Here is a 21,964-nt window from a genome sequence, read left to right on the forward strand (position 1 = left end):
ATTTATGAGAATTATGATAATATTAACCAAGCGTTTTTTTCTCTTTAAAATCATATTAATACTGTGCCATGATGTGACCCTCCTTCAATAGGTAGGGAGAGCCCCATCTTTTATCAATCTGCTGGACTTTTAGTCCACAAGGCTACCCCTTAATAAAAAAGTTGTTTGTTTTAATGGACATGATACAAAAACGTCATTATATACATGGAAATACAGTAGAAATATGATGGGGAAACTAAAAAAGGAAGTGAAGGAGATCATGATTTGGGTGGCATGACGCATGACTCCCATCCCATTATCACAGCTGCGCTCGCCCCTCCTCCAGAAGGGCCAGGTAGGTGCATGACCACCCGTCCACCACCTCCCCCCACACAACCCATTTATTAGGCATTCTCTGGTGTAGGACACCTTTAAGCATGGTGGTGGATCTGTGCTCATATGCTAGGCACTCACTTCCTACCCCCATTTCTTTGTAATCAATGACTCCACCACTTCCTTTCTCTCCTTACCATCATTTACAAATTAATACAATTTGCATCTCAAACATTAATACTTTGATTAAGTAAATGATTTTTTGTTGTTGGGGTCATTTTAATTGCTTTTCGCCCGACAAAAAGGATACAGAATGATGTTGATTTAGTCGGTAGAACATGAGAGCGAGAGTGAAGACTGTTAGACTAACCATTTGTAGATCTGGGGATGCATGAATGGATAGATGAATGTGTCTAAATCACGTGCTTGCTAATAAAAAATATGCAATTATCTTCAAATTCATTCACCTAACCTTCAAATATAATCATATAAAGCATTGGGAATGTCACAATGTCTCACCTTTTCATTAAATAATCTCTACCAATCTTTATGACACTTAATTTCTCATATTCAGCAAGTCTTATTACTTGCTCCTCCCTTTTTCCCCCTGCTTCCAATTCACATACCTTAACTCTCAGTCCTGAAATCTTAAAAGTTAGAAAAGAAACAGAAACAAAAATAAAACAGTGGCTGATAATATCCACACCCACATATCCTCTAAAATCACTGCATGAAAAATATGGGGCTATTTATTTATTACCTAATACTATTTAAAAAAGTGAAATAAAACTTATTTTGTTGGCTCTGGTTGATGGTTGTCTCGATGCAGTCCAATGCCCCTTAAAAATGGCTAGTGTTCAAACTTCAAACTCTTGTCAGCTTTGGATCCTTTTTTGGGTATCTCAAAGAAGTCAGAGTCTGTTTTCCCTTGTCCAAGCCTTTCATACTGACAAATTTTTATCATCTATTTGTGTGAAGTGGATTAAAAAAATTCAAGTTCAAAGACTAGTGTTCAGTCCATCTAACACCTTGTTCCATTGACAGAGCTAATATAAAATCAATTTATAAAATATGTATTTTAACTCATATGATAAGACTCAATGGTCCTATTTGCAATGGCTTTGAAAAAGTTGGAAAAATGGAAAACAAAGGGTGCAGGAAAAGAAGTGAGAGGTTAGTGACTGGTTACCAACTTACCATCATTGATTAGCATGTTGGTTTGCTTACTTGTCAAGACTCAAGACTACTGAGGTTAAAGTCCTCTGGACAATAAACTTTCCAAAGTAAATTTGGTATAATTAAAAGGCTGATCTGCTTATCAATATGTTTCAGATTCTTGCAGATAAAGGAATTATCATTTATTGTGGGTAATGCAGACTGCAGAGTTGCTAAGGATCACGTGGAGGCCTCTTCCATAAACACTCCCATTTTTTTTGTATTTTTGTTGAAGTTTTTGCTTTTTCAATGTATTATGAAGTATCTAATGTGGACAAATTTTGCTACGATATTTAGTACTGGTATGTGGGTATCTATGAAAATGATAAGCTATGATTGAGAGATAACCCAGCAGTGTGTGGTGGAGACTTGAGAACCACTTTCCAAATTTCAGTATTTGATGGAGAGGAAAAGAAAAGAAAGGAAAAGAAAAGAAAAGAAAGGAAAATAGCAATGTGGGTAGCGTAGCTGCGTATAGCGTGTGAATAAAGGCAAATGAAGTAGGAAGAAGCGCACGTTAGATAATGATGAGAGCATGTAGTCGGGCAGAAGGCTAAAGTGCACCTCCCACTTCCAGCCAATCACATACGTCTCACTGGACACTGTCCTCAGTGCCAGATCACACTCGCATCCCCACTTCTTCCTCTCCCGGGAAAAGCTCTTTTGTGTACAACCATTGTGAATCTCTCTCACTCCAATCTTGAAAAAGAAAAAGAAAAAAACAAACTCTGTTTGAAGCAATCTCTCTCTTGTGCTCCCCCAAGCATGATGTTTGCAATATAGTATTAGAGAAAAAACAGTTGTTCTTCACCATCTGTTACGCTTTCCTTGAATGACGTTATAGCTCGAAACTTCGTCGTTTTGTGATTCTTTTCATCTTCTGGTGTGTGGGGTTGTTGTGTAGCTTCACCAACATCGAAAAGAAAAGATGCAGGCATTCGTGTCTCTGTGTAATATTGCATTCAAGTTTCCCGCTCTGTAAAGTTATGAAATGAACTCTCTTTCTCTCCCTCGCTCTCGCTCTCTAAAGGGTCTGTTCCTTTTTTACCTTTTCTTTTGCTGTTACTTCCTGGTTTTACGATCATTTTATATTTCGTTTTATTTAATCGATTTTTTGGGTATTAATTTTGTTGCTCTTTCTTTGGTTTTGCAGGAAACTAAGAGATGAATACCAGAGTCCGGACTGCTCTTCAGACCATGAAAACGCCTCTGGTTCATGAGAAAGTATGCTCTCTCATAATCTCATTTCGTACCAATTTCAAGATGGGTCTGTTTGTTTCTCCGGAAAATAAGGCCCTGGTGTTTCAGTTCCTAGAAATTCTGAAAAAGTTTGTGTTTGAAGCACCTCTTGTTGGGGTTTTCAAATTCACTAGAAAATCTAGTCTTTTTTATTTCATTTCTCCCTTCTGTTACATTGTTGTTTTATAGTATTGTGACTATTGTCTTTTGATAAAGAAAATATGCGACTTTATTTCCTTTTAATTATTCTTACTGATTGTGAAATCTCCTTCCGGACTGAAAAAGTATGTACTTTTGATCCAAATCTCTGGATTTCTTTATTTCTCTTAAGAAACGAATAGTTTCTTTTCTTCAGAGTCTAATTTTGTTGTAACCTTTTTCTTTTCATTATAATTTTTTTCTTCCATCCAAATTTTCAAAGGAGAAGAAGATGGAGAATGAGGGAAGCAGATTAGTGGGTGCTAACAAAACTTCCATGAATCGCAGAAGGTCGAGCAGAGAAAGGAAAATGGCCTTACTACAAGATGTACTCAATTTTATCTTCATTTTGTGCTTTTCACTATTATTTTCTTTTGTTTTCGGTTGATCTGATACTATTTCGCATTCAAATTTTCAGGTAGACAAGCTAAAGAAGAAGCTTAGGCATGAAGAGAATGTTCACAGAGCATTGGAGAGGGCATTTACTAGACCTTTAGGAGCTCTTCCTCGTCTTCCTCCTTATCTGCCTCCATATGTTAGTATAATTCATGATTTACTTTTAACTTTTTAGCATAATAGAGAAGGGTCAATGCCATAGATGGGCTTTGATAGAGGAAAATAAGAGAAACCCAACACGAAAACATATCAATGTGATATTTAGTTTGGAAAATTTGTACATTATCTTGAACTTTGATTTTGAGAATAATGGTGGAATGTGATTTGCTTTGTTATAGACATTAGAGCTTCTTGCTGAAGTTGCCGTATTGGAAGAGGAGGTTGTTCGGCTGGAAGAACAGGTTGTGAATTTCCGACAAGGTCTTTATCAGGAAGCTGTATACATATCCTGCAAGAGGCATGTAGAAAACTCGACCGATGTGATTGATCAATCCAGTGTTGGAAGTTCCAAACAGGAGCAATCAAAGTCTTTATCCCAAAATGAAATCAATTTAGAAACATCTGCCACCAGACCTCTGCCTTCTCTCACCAGAAGTACTTCAAGTAGAAAGCTATTATCAGCTGACTTTGTCTCTGATAGAGCAGGACATTGTTCCACCAGGACTGTGAATGGAACACAGGCTTTAAAGAAACGCAATTCATCTTCACCTCTTTTGGAGGAGGATCGGCAAGGAAAGGAGAACCGAACATGTATGAACTCGTCAAAGAATAAGCAATCTCCAGATAAGAAATCTCCCAGAGTTATAACCCCAGTTAAGAAATCTCCGATTAAGCACGAACCAGTAGAAAAGTTTCGGGATCCTCTGAAGCTGCAGGTATCTATTAGTAATAAGCAGTTATCAGTAAAAATAAGATTTGAGCATTTTTATAGTAAAATTAATTACCGCCATCAATTGTCCAGCTAGAGTGCAGATTAGTTGACCAGGAAAGAGCACAAGAAAGCTCTTGTGCTTCTTTAGATGAAAGGGTATCAGAAGCTGACAGCGGACCGAACAAAATCTCTGAGGACATTGTGAAGTGCTTGTCCAGCATTTTCTTAAGAATGAGCACATTGAGGGAAAAAGTGGTGGAATCAGATGCCACCCCCCCTCCATTAGTATTTGCTTCTAATGAAAGTAATGGAGAAGCAGAGTCTCTGGATCCTTATGGTATCTGTTTAGAATTTGGAGCAAGAAATGTTGGGCCCTACAAGCATCTCTGTGACATTCAAGCTGGTTCAGTTGATCTGAACAGAAAAACAAATGCACTGTTTCTGATCCACAGACTAAAGTAAGTTTTATGTTTTTTCGTCTGATTTAATACTTCCAATATTTGTATTTACCTTCCCATTCTAAATAATCAGGCTCCTACTGGGGAAGCTTGCCTGTGTCAACTTAGAGGGTCTTACCCATCAGCAGAAGCTCGCATTTTGGATAAACATATACAATTCCTGCATGATGAATGTAAGAGATCTCACTGTCATCCTCATGTTTAAAAATTTACAATGCAGAAAAGAAAAGACAATTGGCTCATAGTTTCAAGCATAAATAAATTTATCAAAATGAACTACTCACATGGATGTTGTATGGCTTACTGCAAGTTATTTACATTTAGACAATTTACCGTAGAAAAGCAAGGCAAGAGTACTGATTCTACCAGTGTTTCAGGCATTTCTGGAGCATGGAGTGCCTGAGAATCCTGAAATGGTCGTAGCTCTGATGCAGAAGGTAAGTCTGTCCTATTATTCTTGTTTGTTGTTATCCAGTATAACCTTGCAAACGCCTTTCTATTTTATTTTATTCTTCTCTTGTAGTGCATGTATTAATGTATATTAGGAATATGGACATATTAACAATATTCCAAGACATTATATTTGCTTAAACTTGAATCTCATGTTTCTTGTATGGTCTAGTCTACAAAAGGCTCAGAAGTTAGAAGTTAGAACTGGTTTAAATACATGCTCTTGGAACTATCATTATTAGTAGCACAAATATCTAGATGTGACTCCACCATAACCATGCTCTTCTTCATAAAATTCTAGCTTCTGAGTAATTACTTTGAAGATTCAGTTGACTTTCCAACAATACTTTACGGACATGATCTCCTGAATGGCAGTGCTAATGGTGTTGAAAAACAGTAACCGCTTTTCAATTCTGGTTCCTCAGGCAACAATAAATGTTGGAGGATGCTTGCTGAATGCAATTACGATTGAGCATTTCATCTTGAGACTGCCTTATCACTTGAAATATGTAAGTTAAAACCATCTCAAGTTTTATTAACTGGACTGCATTGGCAAAATGTGTATCTTAAATTGCATGGTGGATTTCCTTTTTCCGTCTTGTTACTAGACCTGCTCAAAAGCTGCAAAAACTGATGAGATGAAGGCTCGCAGCACATTTGGATTGGAGTGGTCCGAACCTTTGGTTACCTTTGCACTTTCCTGCGGTAGCTGGTCTTCTCCTGCTGTAAGTTTTACCTAATATTAGATTTGGCTATCCAGTTATAGAGGACAATTCTTTTCGATTTGGTTGGGTGCCTGGCCCTGAAATCATCAAACCTGGTAACTGTAAGGAAATTAAAGTGCAATTACAGCATGAAACAAGAATTATGTGATTTAACAATGTGCCTATGTCCTCATAGGAGAGGGTCATTAAATTGACTATCACATATAATGAATTAGGGTTGCAAAAGTCCCAACTCTCATCTCTCATTACAGAAATCTCAAGGCTGCAATACAACTCTAATTGCACTGTGAGGGGGTACTTACATCCAACCCAATGATGAAAATACCTTGGTATGCCCAAGAAATTTCTCCTCGGGCCCACTGTCACTGACCACCATATGGGTTTTGGAAAAGATATCAGCCCCGAGCTACAAGGATGCCTCTTGGGCTCAGATACAAGACATTTATCATAATAGGTTGCTTTCCATTTCAAAATTTTGAATTGTGCAAATGCAATTGTTGGGGTTATGGTTGGATGGTGCAATGCATTGCACCCACCCTCGAGAGTTGTTTAGCATTCACAACTTTCAGCAGACTTTAGCAGCTGACCTCATGGCATCTTGTATGCACCATGGTCTAACAATCTTGAAAATTTGGTGTGGTGCATTATAAATCCCCACTTTGCTGATTGGGAATGAATGAATTTGACCAGGAAGTACATTCTTGAGGAAAATGCCCTCCTATCTGATGAAAAATGGAGATGAATTATGAAATCTGTTATTGGGACAAGACATCTCTTTATCCACCAGAGATTCATTTTCAAATAGCTCTTTCTGATGATTTATTTTTGTAACCGACAATCACTGTTGCATAATAATATTTCCAAAGCCACCTTAGCATTGTCTTTGAATTTAAATATAGTTCATGCATAAACTTCTGCTAACATGGAATTGTCATATGAAGGTGAGGGTGTACACAGCATCTGAAGTGGAAATTGAGTTGGAAGTGGCAAAGAGAGACTATCTACATGCAGCAGTTGGTATCTCAATAACAAACAAGTTAATTATCCCCAAACTGTTGGATTGGTATCTACTTGACTTTGCAAAGGACTTTGAATCATTTCTGGATTGGATCAGTCTGCAACTCCCGGATGACCTCCGGAATGAAGCAGTTAAGTGCCTCGAGAGAAGGGGAAGAGGGCCTCTTTCACAGTTGGTACAAGTGATGCCATATGATTTCAGTTTCAGGTACCTTTTACACCGGTGAAAGACTGTTTCTTATCTCATCCTTCAGTCAGTATAATTCTTTGAGTTTAGATATCAGGGTTTTGTATATGGATATAAAAGACATTATAAAAATATCTATATATATATATATATGATCTAGCCCATGTAAGGAACTGCTGGAGAGATACAATTTTCTCCCACAAATGGGTTTTAGTTGCTATTGGTTCATTCTATTTGGTTTTGGGGGGAGAGCACATGAAAGATGATGATGTCTTCTAGTTAATTCATTTTATGTTTCTTGTTTCATTTTAGAATTTATTTCATAATTTTATTTGATTTAAACAAATATTGTTGGCAATGAAATTGTTGAGCATAATATGAATCTGAAATGATGCCTTCATCCAACTTTGTGGACTTCGAGATATAAAAGAGGAAATCTGCATTGAAATTCCGTAACCCATTTTAGTTTTAATTTTGGGTTTATTATTATTATTTTGCAAAGATTTTCTGTCATTAAAGAGAGAGAGAGAGAGAGAGAGAGGTATTAGTAACTTAAAATCCACCCATACAATCAGTTCTGGCTTGTAGGTTTTGATCCATTCCAGGTTGCACTGTGCAACTGATAAACAATATGCTGTATATATGAAGGGGCATAGACTAAACTCCTCTTAAAGGCTAGGATTCCTGGTTCAGACTTCAGACGTTCGCGTGACCAAACCTGCCCTTGGATCATAAGCTTCAGTGAGCATATGAAACCAAACTACCTTTGCCTAGACCATGTCCCTTGTACAAAATCCTAGAAAAGGTATCTCCTTATAGAAGAGCATGCGGTCGCGATCCCGCGAGGGTGAGCTAACTCCAAAAACCCGTCCTCAGTTCGGATTGCAGGCTGCAACTCGCCTGCATGAAGCCGGAATCGCTAGTAATCGCCGGTCAGCCATACGGCGGTGAATTCGTTCCCGGGCCTTGTACACACCGCCCGTCACACTATGGGAGCTGGCCATGCCCGAAGTCGTTACCTTAACCGCAAGGAGGGGGATGCCGAAGGCAGGGCTAGTGACTGGAGTGAAGTCGTAACAAGGTAGCCGTACTGGAAGGTGCGGCTGGATCACCTCCTTTTCAGGGAGAGCTAATGCTTGTTGGGTATTTTGGTTTGATACTGCTTCACACCCAAAAAGAATCGAGCTACGTTTGACATCGTCTTTTACCTTGAACTCCGGAATGGATATGGCTAAAAGAAGAAAATGTAGATAATGATGCTGAAAACGAGGAAGAATGCGAGCGGAGATAGATAGCTGCTTTATCTTTGGCATGATTCAGCTTCCACCTGCAGAGAACTAGTGGTGGCACTGTGCCTACCATTTTTGTCTTATTCCAGCTCATTTTCTTTTCACCAACCAATCGATCTTGAAAGCCAAACCCCCCACTCCCTCTTACACAAGCCGACGTGCATATATGCCCACGCCCATTCACACATGGAAGGCATTCTTCTTGATCCACTAACACTGAAGATTTTGGTAAAAGGAGTAGGTGAATAAAGACAAAATCGTAGAGATGCAAGCTGGTAGACACAATGAAGCAACCTTACGTGTGTGCCACATGAAACACTGGATCTATCTTTGTCCCATGCTATCAAAGTTTAGACACAAGTGAATGGTCCAGCTCTTCTCTAAGGTGTGGGAACTGGAAAGACGTGAAAACTTGATGGTGCAGTCTACAGTAGTTTCCGGTGGTACTCTATTATTAACCTGACTGTTCAACAACAATGGCTTGTGATTAGGTCCAGTACTTGAGCTCCTTGTTTCGCACCGGGGCGGTCTTGCCATGTCAGATTGGGACCACCGATGACAGACCACCATCTGGGTGCATGGGGGTAACTAGGGCGTTTACTACTAAAGCTATCCACCAGCCTGGTTACGGCATGTCCTAAGATCCATCCCTGTATCCCAAAAGATACTGTCTCTTGAATAGCTTGTGATATTTCATTTCTTCAGAAATGATATCAAGATCATGGGCATGCATTGTCTCTCTCTCAAATGGCATACCAAAGGCTAAGACACAGGAACAAAGTTCCAAATGTTCTCAAAGATGATTATTTACCTCTCATGTTGCTCCTGCCCTAAGTGTTACCTGATCATTTGTGGATATCATATCATGTTAGAGAAATGGGAATTTAATTGGGCATCTTTTGGATTTCAGACGTGAGATGATAATTCATTTGAGCTTCTTTGGGGGTAAGCGAAAACTAGCGAACAGAAACTGGAACCACCCAAGAAATAAACATAAAGAAACTCTCATTTTACATCAGTTGTGTTATGGGAGCTTGTCTTGGTTCCTAGGTCGAATCTGACCTTTAAACTAGCGAGTGGATACTTGAATCCATTCTAAACATATTTGACACAACCATAAATATTTTCCTACAATGTGAGTTGGCTTGGTAGTATAAAAACTATGAGAAAGTGGCCATGTCTTAGTATTAAGAAAGCTAACCAGAGCCGTAAGAGGTCTTCAGGTTTGATTTGCACCTCTGAGAGATTCCGGCTGTGACATCATTCAAGGTCGGTTTAGCTGGGTTTTGTGTAGTCCTTAAAAATGGTGTTCAATATTAAGAAAGAGCTTTCCGTCCATGAAAGGCTGCTCACCAACATCCTCCCCCTTAATTATATGTTGAACAAGAAAAACCACTTTGGAGAACTATTCTGACATATGCAACCTTCCAAAATAAGATTACAATTGAAGATGGACATACTTGTTTGGAAACAGAGCTCTTTTATTTTATAATTAGAACTGCCATTCAGATCGCAGGTTCACTGGGTGCGTATTCTTCTCAGCAGGAGTTTGTTAATCTTGTTGCTTGTCATCAAAAGAGGCAAACCAAGTTCTTACCTGGTGTTTGCAATTCAAGTCATTTTCCAATCCTACGGTTAGCACTGGCATCCCTACCATTAATATTGCTTCAGTTACAATATAGACGGAGGAAGACGGTGATAACCAAACACAGATACTGAAATCAGGTGAAAAATAGTAACGACAAGAACTGCCAAGCCAAAACAATGAAGTATATTGCAAGAAAAAAAATGAGGTTCACAAAGAAATTTACAACACAAAAAAAAAAGAGCCAAAAGCCTCGAATACAAAGTAACACGTATATACCTGTTTTCCCGCAAAACATAATCATTATAATATACACCTGGTAGCTGCTATTTTAACCCCTTGGAGAGATTTTCATTTTGGGGTAGGACCCGTGGAGAAGAGGGCCCCCTACGACAGGAGGGGCAAAATTCCCTGGTGGATTAGCCAAGAGGAAAGTTGTCCCAATTTTGATGTTAGCCAAAAGGTGAAGGGACAGGTCCTGCAAGCGCATCTGATCTTTTAATGCTTCCCATACCACAGATAATACATCCTGGAGTTGTGAGAGCTGAGAATTTGGCTCCACATAGATCACAAACATCATATCCAATGGTGGACAAACGGCTTAGTGTGGCAGCACAGAACTGGGAAGGATCTTCCAAAGGATCAATGGATTTATTGGATAAACCTCTCTGATCACACATTTCAACCAGGCTTCTCAATTCATCTTGCTTATTTGGAGGTGCTTTGGAGAGGAGGAGAACAAGCATCTGCTTTGAGTATGCATAATTCTGCACCTCCATGTTTCTTTTAATGGCAGTTCGAATGCAGTTTATGCGATGTTTTGCCAGAAGAGGCAATGAACCCAGATGACGTGACAGTCTTGCCATCTCATCTTTTGCACTGATTGCACTAGGGCCTTGGACTTTCTGCAACCGTCCAATTTCCTGCAATGGAAACAATTATGAGAAGTTGAACAATGATACATTCAATGTATACACAATCAGGAGATGGTCAAGGCCAGGAAGATAGAACAGAACTTGGAAATAAAGTTGATTTCATTTAAAATCTTTGGTGAAAAGATTGAAATAAGCACACATCAATTATTATGGGGTGATTGCTGGTCTAGCTGCAATTTGAGCAGAGTTGGGTTGAAGCCCAACCCTACAAATAATGCAGTCCAACCTAGTGTTTGAGGTGCATAATCAAGCTTGGGTTAGGTTAGACTCGGTTGTTGACTAAATACACCTCAGGGTCAACTTTCAAGTTAAAAGAAAAGGACACAGGTTCAAATTACACAAGGAAAACAAATATAACAATGAACAATGATGAAACATTCAACATATAATCAGGGTTCATGCTTCTCGTTTTTAGTTTTTTTGTAAAATTTATTGGCATAAAAAGCAACTTAAAGATCCATCTGTAGATGAAGATGCAAACAGATCTCAAAGATCCAAACATACTCCTCTCTACTTCAATCTTCTTCATTTTTATAACTTTTCTTCTTCTCTTTTCCACTACCCTTTTCTCTGACATCACTGCCTTTGAATTGCTTAGTCTCATTATCCTCTCAGAGTCATCTTGGAGTCATCACAAAATTGTCCCGAGACAACTAATTCACCTGCAATTCAACTGAGTTGTTTTCTGAGCCAACAAAATATTCAAACTCCATAACCATTTTGGTAATGGGCATGGCTAATCCTACAACTTGGTTGAGTTGTACCAGTCTTGGTGGTTTTAAAAGTCAATTTTATAGTCTTATTTCCCAAGAAAGTAAAGGAAATGACATTAGGGATTTTGGGCCTATTGATTTAGTGGGAAGCCTATATAAGCTGTTGGTGAAAATTTTAGTTGATAGGTTGAAGGTGGTTATTGTGAAGGTGGTCCCCAAGTTGCATCATCGCTTTTCTGAGAATCGGCAGGTTTTGGATGCAGTTCTTGTTGTCAATGACGTCATTGAATTGAGAACCAAAATTGCAAGTACAAGAGTAGTGACCCAAATTGAAAAATAAGATAGCTGGCAAGCTTGTGAATTGAAAGCTTTTGCTTACAGTGAGGAACAGGACAAGTTTTAGGAGGAAATTGCTTGGTTGGCTAAGGTTCTGTATTTAAAGATGTGTTTGGTTTTGCATTTCCGTGATGTGTTTTTTCATGGTATTGGTAAAAAGAAATAGTGTTCTTTTTATTTTATTTTAAGAACTGGACGGTTTGAGATAGAGGATCCCTCTTCCAGATACTTGTTCCTTTTCATCATGGAGGTATAGAGCAGCATCATCGCTAGGATTCCAGAAAGGGGTTTTTTCAATGGTTTCAAGGTGGAGGGGTGTGAGGGTGAAGGAATAGGGATCTTGCATGTTTTGTTTATTAATGATTTTCTGTTGTTTTATGAAACCCCTCTACTACCTAGCCACCAAAGACTTGAACAGAGAGCTGTAATAGGAGACCTATATTAGTGGTTTGCAACTTAACTACCCCACGACTCAACAAGTAAGTGAAGTCCACTACACTTCAAACCTCTCCTATGGGAATTAATTTGTTTTTTCTCCCAATAAACTTTTAGACTTGAAGAAACTTCGAAACAGAAAAGTGTCCTATTCAAATAAGTATTGCTCCACACAAGGTTCGTGAAAAAGAAGGGTGCCATTAAAAAAAGGAAGGTGAGAAACCTCCAGCCCTTCCCCCACCATGAAACCTGAATTTTAACCATGTTCCAGAGCCCATCTTAACATATAACTAAAGTCCTCCATCATCAATACAAATAGATAGGGAAAACAGTGTTCCCTTGCCTTAAACCCCTTAAGCTTGATTCTTAACATACAAGGAACTTCATTCTTAAGATACAAAATCGAATCCAGTCAATCCATTTGTTACCAAAGCCTATGCTTCCAGGCATTAATAAAAGGAAAATTCAACTAACATGGTCAATAGGCTTTCTCATCTAACTTGCAAACAACATAGAGTCTAGAACTTTTCAACCTTGAACAAGTGCCTTATTAGTAATAAGCACTATGTTCAAAATTTGCCTCTGAGGGTCCAAACAACACTTTCCCTCCTTACCACTCTTTTCAGCTTGTTTGCCAATGCCTTTACTAGAAGCTTACACAAAACCCTCACTAGGTAATAAGTCTAAGGGACATTACCTCCTTTCTTTAGGACCAACACCAAGAAAGTAGCATTTAAGATCCTCTCAAAAGACTTATTGCAATGGAATTCCATGAAGAAATCCAACATCTCACTTTTCATAAAATTTATGAATAAATTGTTATTGTTGAATATAATGTATTTATAGTGTATAATATTTCTTTCCTTTCTTAATATAGGTCACATATATGGTAGTTAGTTCAACCTAGCCTTGTATATATAGTTCTCTATTGTAAAAAGTTAATATATGAATGAGAATTAAGGTTTTCTCTCTCTCTCTTTCAACATGGTATCAGAGCCAAGGGAGAAAACTTTATTCTTTCTGGTTTACCCGTGTAATTAATTCCGGGAATCCGTCCAGTGACTGTGTTTCATTCCGGTCACCTTTTCCATCTCCCAAGCTTTCGGGTCAACCATATCGTGGTCAGAAAACCTTTATTACTGTCAACATTTTTCTGACACCGACCACATCATTAGGAGTGCAAAGAGGAGATCTGCAACTTTTCTCAAAGCACCGGAGCCAAAAACCGATCCATGCGCCGTTTTTCTCTGGCGACTTGAATTCCATGCGCCAGCGCGTGAGGGCGCGTGACCCACTTTCTGGTGCCGAGTTTCTACCAGCAGGCTCGTCTGACGTCGTCTTGCACTTCTAAGCCTCCTTCAGTCCTCTCCGAACCCCGCTTCTCCATTTTTTTGGCATTTCAGCCTCCGCGAGTCTTCTTTCAGCCTCCTCCGGCCTCCGACGGCAGCTCCCTTCCTTGGCCGAGACCTGTGTGTGCCTTGGGAAGACCTCTTCTTCATCTCCAGTCACTTTTCTCCTTTGTTTGGGTCCCGACATACCGGGTTCTTCTTCCACAGCTGTGATCCGACCTCCCTTTAGGGCTCTCTTTGATCCAAACGTGATTCAATCTCAGGTGAAGTGGATATGACGACTAAAAAACCTATTTTTACATCCGTCATCTTTGGATCTCCTGCTATCACATCGGAAAAATTGATTGGTAGTGATTATGACGCCTATCTCCGATATCAGGCAGCCACATTAGCTTCTGTTGCCTAGACCGGTAATGTCTCTATCTGCTTTACTCAGTTTCCTTCTCTTGGCCCATGGATTCTAGATTCTGGAGCATCTGATCATATCTCTGGTAATAAACACCTTTTCTCCTCTATTACTACTACCTCTACCTTACCTACTGTTACTTTAGCTAATGGTTCCCAAACTAGGGCTAAAGGTATTGGTTTGGTTCATCCTCTCCCTTCCCTACCTCTCCATTCTGTTCTTTATGCCCCCGAGTGTCCTTTTAATATTATTTCCATCAGCAAAATAACTCGTACTCTTAACTGTTCTATAACTTTTTTTGATAAATCTGTGATCTTATAGGACCGGAGTACGGGGAAGACGATTGGCATAGGGCGTGAGTCTCAAGGCCTCTATCACCTCACATCACCTTCATCTCCTGTAGCCTGCATTTCCACCGATGCTCCTCTTCTCATTCACAGTCGTCTGGGTCATCCTAGTCTCTCCAAGTTCCAAAAGATGGTCCCTCGTTTTTCCACTTTATCGTCGCTTGTGTGTGAGTCGTGTCAGCTTGGGAAACATACTCGTGTCTCGTTCCCAAAGCGTTTGAATAATCGGGCAAAGTCTCCTTTTGAACTTGTCCACACTGATGTTTGGGGTCCATGTCGGACCACGACTACTTTAGGATTTCAGTATTTTGTCACTTTCATTGATGACTATTCAAGATGTACTTGGTTATTTTTAATGAAAAATCGAGCTGAATTATTCTCTATTTTCCAGAAATTTTATGCTGAAATCCAAACACAATTCAATGTTTATATTCGAGTGTTACGCAGTGACAATGCTCGAGAATATTTTTCTACACCCTTTACTTCTTTTATGTCCCAACATGGGATCCTCCATCAGTCATCTTGTGCTCATACTCCTCAACAAAATGGGGTTGCTGAACGTAAAAATCGACATCTTGTTGAGACAGCTCGTACTCTCCTTCTCCATAGTCATGTTCCTTTTCGTTTTTGGGGGGATGCTATTCTTACAGCCTGTTATTTGATTAATCGTATGCCCTTATCTATATTATATGACCAAATCCTTCATTCCCTCATTTTTCCTACCCAACCTCTTTATTTCCTTCCTCCTCGTATCTTTGGCTGTACTTGTTTTGTTCATACTCTCACACCTGAACAGGACAAGCTCTCCGCTGAGGCTACAAAATGCATCTTCTTGGGATACTCTCGACTTCAGAAGGGCTATCGTTGTTATTCCCCTGACACTCATCGTTATTTTCTCTCCGCTGATGTCACCTTCTTTGAGGACTCTTCATTCTTCTCATCCTCTGAATCTCTTCCCATTTCTGAAGTATTGCCACTTCCCTATATATCCCCCCCTTCAGATGCGCTCTCTCATCCTCTTCATGTTTATCATCGTCGACATTGTGCTGTTGCTCCTCCCCTCTCTTCAGCTGAGGTACCTGATGACTCACCTCCTGTCCCACCGATTTCTCCTACCCCGACCCTGTCATCTACTGACCATTTGCCTATTGCTCTTCGGAAAGATAATCGATCTACTCATAATCCTCATCCTATTTATAATTTTTTGAGCTACCATCGATTATCTTCATCCTATTCTGCCTTTGTCTCTACTTTATCCTCTGTTTCTCTTCCTAAGAGCACTAGTGAGACACTTTCTCATCCTGGGTGGCGACAGACAATGGTTGATGAAATGGCTGCTCTGCACTCCAATGGTACATGGGATCTTGTTTCTTTACCTCCTGGTAAATCTATGGTTGGATGTCGTTGGGTCTACACTATTAAAGTTGGTCCTGATGGTCAGGTTGATCGCCTTAAGGCCTGCTTGGTTGCTAAAGGTTATACTCAGATTTATGGTTGTGACTATGGCGACACCTTCTCTCCTGTTGCCAAGATTGCTTCTGTTCGCTTATTTCTCTCCATGGTAGCTATGTGTCATTGGCCTCTTTATCAGTTGGATATTAAGAATGCTTTCCTTCATGGTGAACTTTTCGAGGAATTGTATATGGAGCAACCACTTGGTTTTGTTGCTTAGGGGGAGTCCGGTTTAGTGTGCAAGTTACGCCGCTCTCTATATGGCTTGAAACAGTCTCCTCGGGCATGGTTTGGGCAGTTGTTCAAGAGTTTGGAATGCTTCGGAGTGAAGCAGATCATTCAGTTTTCTATCATCATAACTCTTCGAGCTAGTGCATCTATTTGGTAGTTTATGTGGATGACATTATCATTATAGGCAGTGATCAGGAGGGTATCCAAAGACTAAAGCAACACCTTTTCAACTACTTTCAAACCAAAGACTTGGGCAAACTCAAGTACTTTCTGGGACTTGAAATAGCTCAATCCAGTTCAGGTGTGGTTACCTTAGACATCTTGGAAGAAACAGGTATGTTAGAATGTAAACCTGTTGACACTCCTATGGATCCAAATGTCAAACTTGTACCAGGACAAGGGGAACCTCTAAGAGATCCTGGGAGATATCGACGACTTGTAGCCAAACTGAACTACCTCACCATCACTTGGCTAGACATCTCTTTTCCTGTGAGTGTGGTTAGTCAATTTCTACAGTCACCATGTGACAACCATTGGGATGCTGTGATCCGCATTCTTTGATATATTAAAGGAATACCAGGCCAAGGTATGTTGTATGAAGATAGGGGCCATACCCAAATTGTTGATTACACAGATGCAGACTGGGCTGATTCACCCTCAGATAGGCGTTCCACCTCAGGGTATCGTGTTTTTATTAGAGGTAACTTAATATCTTGGAAGAGTAAGAAACAAGATGTAGTGGTCAGATCAAGCGCCGAAGCTGAGTATCGAGCTATGGCTTTGGCAACATGTGAACTCATATGGTTGAGGTAACTCCTTCAGGAATTGAGATTTGGAAAAGATGAACAGATAAAGCTAGTCTGTGACAATCAGGCCGCATTACATATTGCATCCAATCCAGTCTTTCATGAAAGAACCAAGTATATTGAAGTTGACTGTCACTTCATTAGAGAGAAGATCGCATCAGGGTGTGTTGCTACAAGTTTTGTTAATTCAAATGATCAACTAGTAGACATCTTCACTAAATCTCTCAGAGGTCCTAGGATTACATACATTTGTAACAAGCTTGGTGCATATGAAATATATGCTCCAGCTTGAGAGGGAGTGTTGAATATAATGTATTTATAGTGTACAATCTTTCTTTCCTTTCTTAATATAGGTCACATATATGGTAGTTAGTTCAACCTAGCCTTGTATATATATTTCTCTATTGTAAGAAGTTAATATATGAATGAGAATTAAAGTTTTTTTTCTCTCTCTTTCAACAATTATGCTACCAAAAACTCTAATACCTAGTGGAAGCTGTGATAGCACCAAAGATGAAAATATTGGTAATCAGGATATAACGGTGATCACGGGTATATCGGTACTTGAATTTTATGGATATATTGACGGATATTTTAAAACAAAATATTGGTGGATAAAAAATTGATCAAAACTCATGAAAATGTAAAAAAAAAACTCTTAGAAATGAAATTAGAAGTATAGTAGACATTTTAAAGTTGTTTTATTGAAGAAATTGATATATGTATGATATGATTTGGGATATTAAATTTAATTATATCATGTTGATCGATAAGAAATGTGAATTTTGTAAGTGTACTCACTAAAAAACTAAATTATTATAAATATTCTAATTATGTGATTCAAATATATTATTATACTAAGTTAATTTACTTATATCTATTGAAAATAATTAATTGTAAAAATGCACTAATTTAAATTCAATGTTCTACTAATTTAAAAATGTATTGAGTTAATTTATTCTTAATATACTATTATTACACTTGAATATCAAAATAAAATAAAATTATTAATTTTTTTATTTTTGATAAATAAACATGAAGTATATTATCAAAAGACAAACAGTCACAAAGCATACAGGATGTATACAAGGAAGCCTAAACCTCAAAGAGCAAATAAATGTATTTATTAATTGAAAATAAAATTATTAATTTAAAACTAAATTATTGCAAATGTACCAATTATGTGATTTAAATGTATTTATTGATTTTTATTTAAAAATATTAGTACATTTTGACACACAATATTTTTATTTAAAAATATTTTTACATTTAATTAGTATACTAAATAGATTATAAGATAATTAAAATTAACTTATTTATAATAATTTAATTTTTCACCAATTTTTCACTGATATATCTCCAAAATTTCAACAATATTTTTCCATTTAGAGTCGATTTTTTACTTGTATTGCCGTTATATTCGTGATTACCGATATATCACTGTTATATCGCCGATATTCACTAATATTTACTGATATTTCTGTCAGTCGATATATCTTACCTATATATTGCTTCCACCTTCTCTGATACATGATATATCGACGATATATAGCCGATATATCCCGATATTTTCATCTATGGATACCACTTCTTATGTTGAAAAAAAAAAAGCTCTAATACCACCTATTGTACCAATGAAAGCTTCAATTCTAATATATTAATGCAATAACACAAAGATAAAATTAATACACATAAAAGTATATGAGTTTTTTTAACATGATTCAACCAATCATGTCTACATTCACAGATGAGAGAGAATCATTCTATAATACCATAGAAAATATTATAGAGAACACATAAAACAGATACAACTATTGAGCCCTAAAATATCCTACATTTCCCTACTCCTTGAATGTACTCTTTGAATTATGAGACCTCACTCTACCGAGTGTTTCCCACTCGTCCTCATATCTCTACTTACTCAGTATAGACTTTACATGTCCATCTCTATCTCATAGTTTTTTCGTCATGACTTAGAATATTGTTCTAACAACTTTCCTTATTTTATAAGGAAACTAATTTTACAAAACAATACTAAATTACTAATATATAAAATGCTCTATGATATATATATATATATATATATATATGTGCCAAAGGAATACATACCAATTAAGAATTTGAGACTCTTTTCAATTTTCAATAACCTCAATCTTGGATGACATTTCATCAAATCAATCTTCCACCTCTATGTGATATGTCTTCATGATGCACACAACTCCTTTGACATATCACAATCATGGTAGTTGTCTAATGTACTTCTCTTGAAAACTTATTTTAATCACATCTTTCATGCCATGTCTTTCTTGTGTGCCACTCCTAATACTTCAACCAAGCCTAATGCTTACCTTTAATTTGGAAATGTTCAAGGCAATCCAAAATCTGCATCTAACAAATCAAGTTGGGACCTTTTGCACCTAATCCCAACCCTGCATCTAAAAATGCTTGCCCAAACTCATCCACCAGTCATGTTGGAATTAAGTTTGGTTCAATTCAACCACCTTGTGACCAGTATAACAGCACACTCCACCAACATAGATACCATTCTCCTAAATTCCTAAGACTTGACTCCAATATGAAGCTACTTTGCTCAAGATTGATGTTTGCTGAGCATAGTAAACACGGATAAAAAGTGCAAGTGAAAAGAATAATCTACCAACATCAGACAGCAACTTAAAGCCACAGAATTTCAAACTCCAGGAAAAAAAAAAAAGGGAAATTAGATGGTTCAACTCATCCAGTCTAAACTCCCACAGGGTCAGTTACCCTAGTTTTTTTTTTCTTTTGATAGACAGTTACCCTAGGTTTTCATGCATAGGTGCCACATCCATAGAAGAAAAGCTGTCCTAACAGAAACAACAGGTGTGTTTGATATTTGTGCACACCCTTGGGCTCAAGAAATGAGCTTGCACTCATTAAGTTGTTTGGAGTTTGGATTTACCTGAAGAAGAGTTACCGCAATCTTATATTGAGCAGAGATGGTGGCCTGAGCTTTAATGTCTGCTCCACGAGATTGATCCTTGGCCAGTGCCAGAAAAGCTTCATCAAAACAGGATAATGCATCAGAAAGTTGGTTCTGCTCAAGGTGAGCAATTCCGATCTTAAAACAGACTGATGCAGCAGCTCCACGTGGAACCTGTTATAAGGAAACCAGTAAGGGAGGAGAATGAAGGAACCTAGATCAGAAAAAAAAAGCCCAACAAACATAGCACATGCAGAACAGCCAATAGGCACATGGAATTTCGGCAGACAAAAATCAGATTGCTGATTTCAGATGAGCTACGTCTTCATGAGGGCTCCTCAGTGGAGAACAATATCAAACTGGAACTCAGTGATGTTTAAGTTACAGTTACTTTCAACATAACAATAACAAAACAACTACAAGTTCTCATGAAACTAGGTGAAATTAATGTGCCCCATATTACCTGAAAAGAAAAATACGCATTATTGAAACATCGAAAATGAATGGAACATAACATTCAGTTTGTATCTCCCAAGTAGAAAACAAGAAAACTTATCTGCTTTACTTATAAATCTTTTCTAATGGCTCTTTCACTCTCTCACTAATTTTCAATTCATGTTATTGGAAAAAATGGAAAGGCAGAAAAAACAGAAAGTCAACCTAGGAAAAATATATCACTTTTCTTAAAACAGTTTATTGGTTGATACATGATCGTTTATTCTAGTTAATGAATACAAGAATGGATTTCAACACCCTTGGGTGTTGTTGATTTTACCATACTTCAATTTTTTTCCTTTTTAAAGCAAAGAAAGGGTCTAGTATATTACTAAGAAAACTAAGGAGGGCAAAACATGTATATGGGATGCATCAGTTGCGGAGCCAGAAAATAGGTCAAGGGGGTGCAAAATAACATCAAAGTACTTGCATATTCTAGTGGTAGGCAGTTAGGTTTCTCAGAATTTAAGGTCAAGAGATCAAATCCCATTAACCCCTAACATTTTTATCAAAATTTCAGGGGATCATTTGCCCCTCCTGGGCACTGCCTGGCTCCACCCCTGGGATGCATGCAAGAAACACCTGAGAAAACATAAGAAAGCAAAAAGAAAAGAGAAATGGACTGCATGAACTACAATATTCCTCTAACCATGAGAATCCAAACTGTTTAAAAATTCCAGACAAGCATTTCTTCCTCCAACAGCCTTGACCCACACATACAGAAACTGGAGAACAATATTTTTAAGCTTTGACTTCATAACTTCCACATCTTAAAAGAGGAGTAACTGTACCCTACCTAGAATTATGAAACAAATATGTACAACTTTTAACATCTTTTACTATGTAACAAAAAAATAAAAAAAATAAAAAAGGTTCAAAGACAGTAAAGAATGGTAATCTTTCACATAAACCCTTATTTTTTTCTTATGCTTATGAAGTTTCAGACTATGAGGATAAAATCAAGAATTTCTTAAAAGAAACAGAACCATGTATCTAGTGACTCCCATTTTAAACTTAGAAAAATAAAATAATTAAAATTTAAAATCTCACATGTTCATCCATGTGTCATCATCTATGACAAAAATTAGTGAATGTGTAATAATAATCTTCACCAAAAAAAAAATATATTATTATCATAACATAACAATAACAACAAGAACAATAACAATAACAACAAGAACGACAACAACAACAATAATAAATTGAAAGTGTATGGTTTATCTAAACCACTGATCTTGTGTAATAGAGCCATACGAAAATGATCATCACACAACACAGTTCTGGGTATCTTAATTTTTGAAATCTGGGTTGTTTCTAACTTCTAAATTTCACTAACTGAAATTTCACTAATAATAATAACAATAATACTAATAATAATAATATGATGATGATGTGACTGGCATCAGCCAATCTAGTTAACCAATTTCAGTAGAGGAATTGCAAGTGTGGTTCATCTAAACCATTGATCTTGTGTACTAGAGCCATATGAAATGATCATCACATAACATAGTTCTGGGTGTCTTAATTTTTGAAACCTGGGTTGTTTCTATCTTCT

General features: G+C 37.7%; 2 protein-coding genes across 3 annotated transcripts in view; one reads left to right on the top strand and one right to left on the bottom strand.

Moving 5' to 3' along the window:
• Positions 1-2,057: 2,057 nt before the first annotated feature.
• On the top strand, positions 2,058-7,444 carry LOC117919401. Its single transcript, XM_034836590.1, has 11 exons — positions 2,058-2,558; positions 2,681-2,751; positions 3,188-3,292; positions 3,383-3,499; positions 3,699-4,235; positions 4,322-4,689; positions 4,763-4,862; positions 5,067-5,126; positions 5,565-5,648; positions 5,748-5,864; positions 6,806-7,444. Exons 2-11 carry the CDS (start codon positions 2,692-2,694, stop codon positions 7,106-7,108), a joined length of 1,851 nt encoding a protein of 616 aa, XP_034692481.1. The 5' UTR covers positions 2,058-2,558; positions 2,681-2,691; the 3' UTR covers positions 7,109-7,444.
• A 2,625-nt stretch (positions 7,445-10,069) lies between these two features.
• The window catches only part of LOC117918602, a 55,754-nt gene continuing 43,859 nt past the window's right edge, over positions 10,070-21,964 (bottom strand). Inside the window, exons 24-25 of one of the 2 annotated variants that reach the window (XM_034835362.1) lie at positions 19,894-20,088; positions 10,070-10,865 (exon numbers count right to left, since the gene is read on the bottom strand). In XM_034835362.1, coding sequence (XP_034691253.1) covers positions 10,395-10,865; positions 19,894-20,088 — 666 coding nt within the window. In that variant the 3' untranslated portion in view covers positions 10,070-10,394. The other variant, XM_034835363.1, reaches the window with a different exon arrangement.

This window comes from Vitis riparia, chromosome 7, assembly GCF_004353265.1.
Source record: "Vitis riparia cultivar Riparia Gloire de Montpellier isolate 1030 chromosome 7, EGFV_Vit.rip_1.0, whole genome shotgun sequence".
NCBI classification, from domain to species: domain Eukaryota; kingdom Viridiplantae; phylum Streptophyta; class Magnoliopsida; order Vitales; family Vitaceae; genus Vitis; species Vitis riparia.